Below are 10,358 nucleotides of genomic sequence, written 5' to 3'. Positions count from 1 at the left end.
TCTACACTCTAAACTACGTCTATATATATCCGTATGTAGCCATAGTGAAAATTTCTAGAAAGACTTGTATTTAGAAACGGAGGGAGTGGATCTACAGTTGATCTCATTAGTTAGTGGTCTAGTTAAACCTTCTTACCTCACATGTAAAAAGAGAGGGAAGAGGGAGCATATTAAAATTTGCCTTACATGTGAACATAAAAAAGATTAAATTTGCCATGATAAAAAGAAAAGGAAAGAGGAAGTGAGAATTGATCCAATGCAGTAGGAGGGTTATGTTTGAATATGATGCATTTTGCACGGCTTTTGTGTCCTAGCTAACGAGTTTCAAAAGTTAACACATTAAGATCTGTGCGGCACATCCAATGGCAGCCGATGCGTCCACTGGGAGAAGCCAATTTTTTTTTGTTTCTAACTTGAAAGGCAAGTGCAGAAGTATGAGTATGAAATGTTGTCATCAATAAAGTTATTAGGTTTATAGTAGTGATTGGATTTGATAGATTTTTTGTAGGGGGAGATGCCGCAAGGGTCGGTGTTGTTGGTGCAGACAACCGTCAGGGTTCACAGGCCGTCGCCAGGGTGCTGCGAGGAGGGGGTGAAATGCATGGGGGTGTTATAGGTGACAGGGGCTATTGCATGCCATCACCAAGGTTCTCCGATGAGCATCGTATGTTGCAACCGACATGTCGCCTAGTACAAGGAGGCCCTGTTGCGAACTAGTCGTCGACGGCCTCCTTCATGTCGGTGCAACATTTTCAATGCTGCGACCACTATGGGAGTGTCACCAATGCTTCAGGGGAACATCAGCGATGCTGCAAGAGCACGAGCTGCGGCTAGTTAGGGGGCAGGCTAGCAATGTTGGTGGTCTACAAGGCTACGATGTTGCAAAGCAGTGCTGGTGTCGTTCACAGTTTTTGGTTGGAAGGGGGGTGCGCAAGGCAAAGGCGACTATCTAACGGCACGGGAGGCGACCGATTTCTTCCATGCGACAACCTTTTTTTTTGTTGCTGTTATCATGTACTATAGCACTGTTTTGGATTGCTGACACTGAGATGCCCCCCTCAACTTGTGACGCTCATCTGAAAGAACTTAGGATATGGAGTAGCATTGCCTGATAACAAAAACATACCTTCTGAGTTGCACTCCATTTCTCAATTAAGTTATAATGTGGTCATGTGGCCATGATTAACCCAGTCATGGATTCATAATTTGCACAAGTTGCTAGCACTTACTATTACAACACAAATGAAACACACCAAACTTAAAGGAAGAAGATTATACTCTATTATGCCCAACGCAAACAACCCATGACTAGAGATCATACACATTACATATAACCAGCAAAGTGAGAAAAGATTATGTATGCTAACAGATTCCACGCCGAGCAATTCTGTTGAGTCTCTCTCACATCGCCTTGTGTGCTTACGAGAACTGTAAGTAACAGTCTCGGAAAAAATTAGTTCACACGGTAAAGGTAAGTCTGATAAAAAAAAGCTTTTCCCATAACCAGTTTTTAAAGAATAGGCATTGTATTTAAGAGACTTTTTAGCAAACAAACACGTCAATAATGGAAGATAAAGTACTTTCCAGAAATATGCCTTCTATTAAAGTGAAACAGCAGATACCTGTCATGTTAATTGGTTTTCCTATTGCTTGGGGCCTTCTGAACATGCAGCCAGAAGGCCGCGCTCAATGCACTGTCAAAAAAGATATAAGGTTAAGAAATGGTGTTTTAACCGATCGAAAGTAGCTGGGTCTTTCTGATGACAGGACTCTGTGTTAGCAAAATTGAGTACGTTACACTACATAGCACTTCTTTGGACATGACAATATTTATGAAGTGCATTATTTTAGAAATTGCAAAAGATTGAATGCAATCTTTAAGAAAATAAATCTGCTAATTTTTCTCAGGTACCTGAAGAAGATAGCCATGAAGCCAATCTAACGTTTGAGGAAACGAGTTTGCTGAGATGTCAACAACAGTCAATCCCTGATCAGATTTAGACAGTAGGTTAGAGAAAACAAACAATGAAACACTAAACTAGAAAAGATGGTGATTCAATACAAGAAACAACATGATCCTTGACTCCTTGGGTAAATAGCTCTTGTAAAAAAATGACATCTTGAAGTAAAACATGACTAGCTGATTTCACGTTTTTCATGGGCAAATACCCTGTTGGGGGGGGGGGGGGGGGGGCTTTATAGCAGTTTAAACGTGACAAATTTGACAAATGGGTCATCGCCAAGGAACAAATTTCACACTTTTGACCGATGAAGGAAAAATTACCTGTGCCTCAAAAGAGCAAAGATAATCCTGAATAAGTTTGAGGTTGTTTATAAGCTTTCGATGATCCTGAACAACATCAACTAAAAGTCAGATGCTAACCTGCAGTTTTTTTTTCTAAGAGAAAGAAGAAAAAAGGAAACATGATACTCGGTACTGGGTAATGTCACTTCAAAATTCAAACATTGACGTTAAGCATAAAAAATATGGTAAAAGATAAAATGGGGAATGTCAAGGAGTTACAATTATCTCATGCTCATATTTCATTAAACAAGGCTACTTAAAGTCGCATAGGGAAAGTATGCTGCACCACTTTGCATATAGCGCCTCCGTCCAAAATAAGTGTCGTGGCTTTACTTCAAATTTGTTCAAACTTGAACTAAAGCCATGTCGCTTATTTTGGGACGGAGGGAGTATATTCTGATATCAGGACTATAACAGAGTTAGATGGTTGTTACTAGTAACTGCATCAAAGAGCTAGATGATTGTTAGTAATAATTGCATCACAGAGCTAGATGGTTATTGGTATTAATTGTATCAATGATACGGATAATTCTTATCACCTAATACCAATTCATGGTTTCTGTAAAAGATATAGACCAATAATAGATTGACATTTAATAACGACTCAGCATGCTTGCCGGTATAGCCTTAAAACGAGGATAATAAAAACAAAGCACAGTTGCTAGTCAGATGGTAGACATCATGGAGCTTTCCTTCCAAGTTTTCATGAGACTAATCATTTAATGTCACTTATGATGACCATGCTTACATGAAAAAAAGAAGAAACTATGCTTATACCATACGATTTTACAGGATAGTACCAAGACAAAACAATAATTTACTTGTGTACTCAAGCTTTTCAGGAATACCTGAGGAAGGCAATTATCTCTGATAGCTCTAGTGGCTATCCATTCCTCTAACAATGCCTGAACAAACAAACAAAGCAAATCTGAACGAGAATGAAATGAGCTAACAAACCAAATAATATGAGTGTGTAAAATACAGAAAATATCAAATATGAAAGCCAGATACGTGTTCTGGATATACTTTAGAATTTCTAGCTGGGACGATGCGCCTATTTCCGGCAAGCACAACTTCAGAGAAGGAATCAGTTTGAAACAGAAGAAAGGTAGGCCTTCAACTTGGTTATTTGGAGAGGTCAGAAACGCAAAACAGAAAATATTAAATATGGAAGCCAGATATGTGTTCTGGATATATTTTAGAAATTATAGCTGGGACGCTGCACCTATTCCAGGCAAGAGCAATTTCAGAGAAAGAACCAGTTCGAAAGAGAAGAAAGGTAGGCCTTCAACTTGGTTATTTGGAGAGGTCAGAAACGCAAAACAAACTTTTGATGGAAGTAGGTTTGTTCGTTTGATGTATGAACCCAGAAATTAAATATATGGAAACACATTTAAATTTATAAACCAGGTAGACAACACACCTTGTGATCAAAATCAGACATCCTCAACACAATTGGAACAACTATCGGTTCAGCAGCAGGCTTGTCTTTCTTGGCACTGTTGCTCTTCTGTTGGTCCAAATCCTTTTGTCCATTGCCTACAAAGTATAAAGACAGTGACTGGCCACCAACTAGAACATGGCACAGTACAGTATTCTGTAAGAACCATACAGGATCTGATCCTTTACTTCCCCGGATACTATATTTTTCCACCAACTAGAACAAGAAATAGAGATTTACTTTGGCATACACCAGCCATGTTGTCATACTGACCACACAACAGTAACATGGGTCACATTTATCAGAGTAATTTGACTTACCTTCAGCTTTGAGAATTTTCTCTTCAGAATCAGAAGAGGTAATCTCATGGCTGTCAGCACCAGACAGACCTTCACTGGTCCTACTCTCAGGCAGGCAGTCCTGGCTTTGTATGATATCTTCCTTTAGAACACTTACAATGTTCTCAGGTAGACCATTTTCTGATTGCTGTTCTGTTTTCTTTTCTGCAGAGATGGATGAATTTCCAGATTCAACCTTTTTCTCAATTCTGGAATTGTCATCTGCATTCTCCTCGTCCATCAGGTAAATGCTTGGATCCAAATGAATTCCCTGAAGTCAAAATATCAGCCAAAATTAGGCATAATTTACACATGTGGGGCACACTAACTAAATACAGATGCTACAGATCTTTTGACTAGCTCCCACCCACCATCCCAAACAAAATCCATCTTCTGCTTTGTATTACTGGTCACCCCACCATCCCCAACAAAATCCATCTTCTGCTTTGTACTACTGGTCAGACATCACTAGCTAATCTCAAATGCAACAAGTGCTAGAAAGTAAATGTGGTAGTGTAGAGCTATGCAGGATCTATTTTTTAAAGGTTCTAACCATGTTGAGCAACAGCAGAAATGTGTGGACTGTCAGATTATTCACATCCAAAAGAAAATAATTTTAATTGCCAGTGAAGTTCTGCCATGCCGCAAAAGCAGGAGTGGACTATGCTGTCAACGAGCAATTTCTGTACACATGTTATGTAATGTTCACACATATAAATATATATGTGCACCCCACTTTGATCCATGAAGATCTGTGACGGATGAAGCAAACATAGACAGCTTAAACCAATGCAGCACAGATCTGCCTCCGAGTCTTTACAGGTTTGGAAAGAAGGGTAATTTGGGCTTTTCCGCTTTTAAACATTTTTCTGTTCTTGTTTCCTCCATTAAAAAGTTGCGACTTTCCAACCGTTTTCAGTTCCATAGGTTTTTATGGATGACATTGACATATGCCAGTTTGCCTGTCTCCAGACTAGTTAGCTGGTATTTCCATATCATTTTTTTCCAAAAAGGATGCGGGTGCCCAATGGCCCTGTCAGATTGGGCCCCACTATCAGCCAAATATTTTTTCTGTCTCACACAGAAGGGGGAGAAAGAAAAGTGATCCATGAATCCCCCGCGCCATTCATGCTCTCACCCGCCGATGGTACTCGTATGCATGCCATGAATTTGAACAAATACTCTCAAGACAAAACGACGGAAGAGTGAATAGCTAACATACACACGAACACAATTATATTACCTCCGTCCCAAAATTCTTGTCTTAGATTTGTCTAGATACAGATGTATCTAACACTATAACGTGACTGGATAAATCCGTATCTAGACAAATCTAAGAAAAGAAATTTGGGACGGAGGGAGTAGAAAGTAATGATCTGCTCTGAGCCTCTGATTCATTCGAAAGCTAGCGACGGCAACATGGTTGACAGAGAGCGAGACATTGAGGGTGATGGATGGTGCGGTTGGGCACGAAAGCCACAGGAGAGAGGATACCACATGTATGTGAACAAAAATTTCCATTTTAACATAACGATGTTGCTGTGTTGGCATGTTTGGGAAAATATCATATCAGCTACTGACGCCTCCCTTCATTGTTGCATCCTCTGCTCATGTTTGGACAATATACCCACGGAACACTAACAAGGACAAATGTACATCCTTCTAGAAGGAAATCCAAAAGGCCAGTTAGTGTTGTGACTGAAGTTGGATGATGGGAATGCAAGCAAAATGGCTGGTAGAAGTTTTTGATAACCATCCCAAATTATGTCTCGTTTTGCAATAGAAGGTAATGATCAATGTAAAATGACCCTGTAACATCATATGACATGTCTACACATACTAATTGGCACTGTACAATTAAGAAACAATAGAACTGAAGACTTTAGTGTCAGTTAGTATTCAATGTGCAGAAGAAGTCCTCTATAGTATCCAACCCTACTGCTAGGCCCTCCGCTCAATAATATCCAATCGAACAGGCATTTGAACACCATGCTGTAGGAATTAAAATGAAAAAACAATATAGAGCTGAGGTATTTTCACAAAATTAATTTCACAGTGCAACCCATAAATATGGTTTTTTGTTTTCAGGAGAAACATGTAAGGCATAACAACATACCTCTATTATAATTGGCTTCCCATCTTTCATTGCTTTCTTCAAATCACCAGCCAAACCTAGTAAATGTGAACAGCAAGCAAAAAAAAAATGAGTGCCTGCAACTAATTATATCCAAAGTAAGCAGCTTTTATGTGTGCAATACAAAACCCTTCTTTCCACACAAAAAATAAATACCTTTGCGAACAACTCTGCATTCTCTGCAAAATTCGGTGATAAGTTCTTCAGGTGAATTAAAATCCCGAGCCCACACAGGTACTGAAGTTAGCGGGGCACTGCATGTGTTGTTGAGATCAGTAATCTATACACAGACTACAGGTTTTGGAAATGGGGAACCATGGGCACATCAAACAACTCATATTGCAGAGAATAACCAAGACCAGGAAAAGAAACTCACTCTGTTGATGTCCGCAACAACTCATATACCATGTCTGTCTACATGTTATAATCAAGAAATGAAGTCAAGGTGACAATGGTAGCAAACAGGACTCTTATATATGGCACATACAACGGGAAGAGAAAATAAACCTGTAAAACATTTGGTAGGTTGAGCCTTTGAGCTAGCTGTGTAGCAATTGTTGATTTTCCAGTGCAAGCAGTTCCACACACCAAAATTACTAGTGGTACTCTTTGATGATGGAATCTGCAGTTAAGGATAAATAGAGCATAAACATGCTATCAAAATGACACTGAAGTAAAGCTTCTGCAAAGTAGACTTGACATGAAGACAACAATAATATAAGGTTACCACCTTAAACTATGGAATTCATTATCATTAATAAGGTACAATTGAAAAGAAGTCCGAGGGAGCCTACTCTAGTAAGGTCCCAAACATTATATTATTCAAAATAGAGCAGCCTTTCCTCCAAAAACACACCTTGTCATCATCTTATATCGATTAATGTAGTCCTCTCCATATCCCCTTTTCTCCATTAGCTGTAAATAAACTAGTATTTTTAAGTTAACAAAATAACAAACATGTCTATTTAAATGAAGTTAAAGGTAGTCACCTTGAAAAGGTTGGCCTCTAAGTCACACTGTGAACTGCCCAAAACATTTGCTAGCATATATAAGTCTAAAAATCAGGAATTGATGAATGATGATACACAAATTAGTTAAGTGTAAACCTTATCAGTAAGGTTTTCATTTTGCTATCATGACAACAATAATGATTGGACAATATTATGTATGCGACACTTTCATCATTTGAAAACAAAAGAAAAACATGTGGGAAACTGTTGAAGTGTATATGTGAATTGTCTAGCCCTTTCCATCACTTCGGACTTTTGGTTGCGTTGGCTAGTGCATGAAGCTTAACATAAACAACATAGGATCGCTTGAAGCAAGTATAATAACAAAGTGTTTTTACTTACTTAAATAAATGTTTCAGTGATTCACATATCACAATTCACGCGACTTGATTGACACTTTCTGGCTAGTGACAAAATTTCATGCTACAAGCAACAGGCGCTCTGCACCTAGGGATATACTAAAATTTGAACAGTGGGCTATTCTAAAATAATAGGTGAAATTGAGACGGCGACATATATGCAGAAGAACACAATTAGTATAGCTTGATGAGCCTAAGGCAAATTTTGCTGTATATACACGATATGATTAACAAGAGAATCAACAGAAAGAAGTAGCAGATTGTTCGAATTCATGCATGACTAAGTACGTACACCACAAAAAAGAACCGAAGGAAAGAGCATGGTGAACAGTGTAAGCAATATAGAACACAGAGGGGGGGGGGGGGGGGGGGGAGGGGGGGGGGGGGGGGGGGGGGGGGGCGGGGGGGGGGGGGGGGGGGGGGGCGGGGGGGGGGGGGGGGGGGGGGGGGGGGGGGGGGGGGGGGGATATAGAGTGAAGGGCGAACAAACATACACATCAAGAAGGCTGTTGTCGACGAGCAACTTCTTGAGCTCAAGGGCAATCTTAATGGCGACGTGGTTCGGAATCTGAAGAAGGAGGCGGGAAAGATGACCAAAGTTGTTAGCTTACACTTTGTAGTTTATACAGTCCTTCCTTGGTACTACTTGATATCGAAACTAGAAGTGTAAGTTGTTGGAAGCGTAGCATATTTTTCACTATTCGTTTGTAGTATTCGATTATGGCAAGGGGAATCTAAACGGTTTTATATTAGTTTACAGAGGGAGTAATAGGCAACCTTGAGTCGACACAGCGGATTAAACAGAGGGGGAAAAATTGAGTAAAAGCAGAGACCTTGGTGACGGTGAGCATCCTGCTGAGGAGGAACCTGGAGAGGACGTAGTAGTGGTCGGCGTTCTCCCCGAGCCAGACCTTGACCTGACGGCGCAACCACGGCAGAGAAGTGATAAACGTGATGAGCCGAATGGTGGGGAGCGAGGGATGGGGGAGAAGGGGAGGGCGACGGGGAGGACTGACCTTGACGAAGTCGTACTTGGAGGAGGCGTTGCGGGAGGGGAGCCTGGCGGCGGCCGCGGCGGAGGAGGAGCCGCCCTCGCCGCCGGCGTGCTCCGGCGGAGGGTCCGGATCCCCGGAGCCGGAGGCGGCCCCGGCCTGGTCCTGCATCGGGGGGAGCAGAGCGCGCCGGCGGCCTGATCGATCTGGACGGGGAAGTGCGTGCGGGGGGTGGATGCTTCTCCTTGGTTCGACCGACGGTGCGGTGGTCGGCGGGTGGTGTCGCGTGGCGTCGTGCGCACGCACGCGCGTCCGTTTCTTCTTTTCTTCTTCTTTGCTTTGCAGAATCGGACACGGTCTTGGTATTGGTAATACTTTTTTCCTTCGATAAAAAAAGGCCAAAAGGTCATGTAATGTATTAAAGTCGATCAACCCTTTTAAGTTCAGAATACAAGGTCGAAGGTGGGTAAATCGATTTCTGCATTCATCTGTGACGCGTCGGGAGCGAAGCTCGATGCCGCCTCCTCATAAAGAAGAAGAAGAAGAACTAGAAGAAGCAGCTCGATGCCGCCCTCTCATAAAAAAAAGCTCAATGCCGCCCCTTATGAAAAAGAAGAAGAAGCTCGATGCCGCCTCTAGAACTCTCAATGGAGCAGGGAAACGTTGCTAACGCAAGTGGCAAGGAAGTTGTCGGTCAAAGACAGAAGATGAGGGTCACAACGATCTGAAAACATATCACTGTCTCGGAGAAGAAGGTGATGAAGAGGGTTGGATGAACACCCTAGATCTAGACAAATATACTCGGGGAGACGTAACTTCACAAGCCCCTCCAACAACACAGTCTGAATGTTGTCGGTCGGAGAAGAAGCCATAGGACCAAGACATGAAGTGGAACTATCCACACCGTCGGGAGACACCTTCCAAGACCACCGAGATAACACGATCCACCATTTAGAAAGAGCAGCGACCAGATGACCCCCCCTCCCATCCTCTACATCATCGATGAGGCTGCCGCTAACCAGGTGGACCAGGATTCGGGGAATCCTTATGCTTGATCCCCACAACCCCGTCATCGCCACAACAACACTGTTGCCGGGGAACAAGATTCTGATTCTAAGAGACCTAACTGCAGCGCCACATGCAAAATTGGGGTCCCCACCCCTCCAGTCGGTTGGGGTCCCCACCACATGCAAAATTCTAAGAGACCTAAAGGAATTACATGGCGTTTGCACTTCATACAATAAAGAGACAACACTAAGGCTTCTGCTGGTTGTCAATATTATAAAACATGATCATCTCATACATCAACATATATCACATCATATCTTGACCATATCACATCACAACATGCCCTACAAAAACAAGTTAGACGTCCTCTACTTTGTTGTTGCAAGTTTTACATGGCTGCTACAGGCATCTAGCAAGAACCGTTCTTACCTACGCAAACAACCACAACAGTGTTTCATCAAGTTTGTTGTTTTAACCTTCTTCAAGGACCAGCAGTAGTCAAATTCGATTCAACTAAAGTAGGAGAGACAGACACCCGCCAGCCACCTTTATGCAAAACTAGTTGCATGTCTGTCGGTGGAACCGGTATCATGTGCGTGGACATGTAAGGTTGGTCTGGGTCGCTTCATCCCACAATACCGCCGAATCAAAATAAGACGTTGGTGGTAAGCAGTATGACTATCACCGCACACAACTCTTTTGTGTTCTACTCATGCATATCATCTACGCATAGATCTGGCTCGGATTCCACTGTTGGGAAACGTGCATGGA

At 42.0% G+C, this 10,358-nt stretch overlaps 1 protein-coding gene across 1 annotated transcript; it reads right to left on the bottom strand.

Moving 5' to 3' along the window:
• Positions 1–1,109: 1,109 nt before the first annotated feature.
• On the bottom strand, positions 1,110–8,930 carry LOC125511556. The gene is made up of 16 exons (XM_048676960.1): positions 8,604–8,930; positions 8,421–8,504; positions 8,082–8,155; positions 7,208–7,241; positions 7,075–7,133; positions 6,726–6,840; positions 6,595–6,632; positions 6,375–6,472; positions 6,201–6,256; positions 4,067–4,355; positions 3,729–3,844; positions 3,154–3,210; positions 2,285–2,350; positions 1,913–1,987; positions 1,623–1,694; positions 1,110–1,428 (listed from the first exon to the last, which is right to left on the bottom strand). Exons 1-15 carry the CDS (start codon positions 8,748–8,750, stop codon positions 1,644–1,646), a joined length of 1,359 nt encoding a protein of 452 aa, XP_048532917.1. The 5' UTR covers positions 8,751–8,930; the 3' UTR covers positions 1,110–1,428; positions 1,623–1,643.
• Positions 8,931–10,358: the final 1,428 nt, after the last annotated feature.

This window comes from Triticum urartu, chromosome 5, assembly GCF_003073215.2.
Source record: "Triticum urartu cultivar G1812 chromosome 5, Tu2.1, whole genome shotgun sequence".
Lineage (NCBI taxonomy): Eukaryota > Viridiplantae > Streptophyta > Magnoliopsida > Poales > Poaceae > Triticum > Triticum urartu.
Note: the sequence above shows the minus strand (reverse complement) of the source record. Positions and strands in the feature narration are given on the sequence as shown.

Excerpts from the sequence above, each read along its gene's own strand:
- LOC125511556 (XM_048676960.1), bottom strand. The coding sequence starts at position 8,750 with ATGCAGGACCAGGCCGGGGCCGCCTCCGGCTCCGGGGATCCGGACCCT. Across the intron at positions 6,473-6,594 it reads TTGTTGCGGACATCAACAGA|TGCCCCGCTAACTTCAGTAC; the intron begins GTGAGTTTCTTT and ends CAACACATGCAG. Across the intron at positions 3,211-3,728 it reads TGTCTGATTTTGATCACAAG|GCATTGTTAGAGGAATGGAT; the intron begins GTGTGTTGTCTA and ends TTGTTTGTTCAG.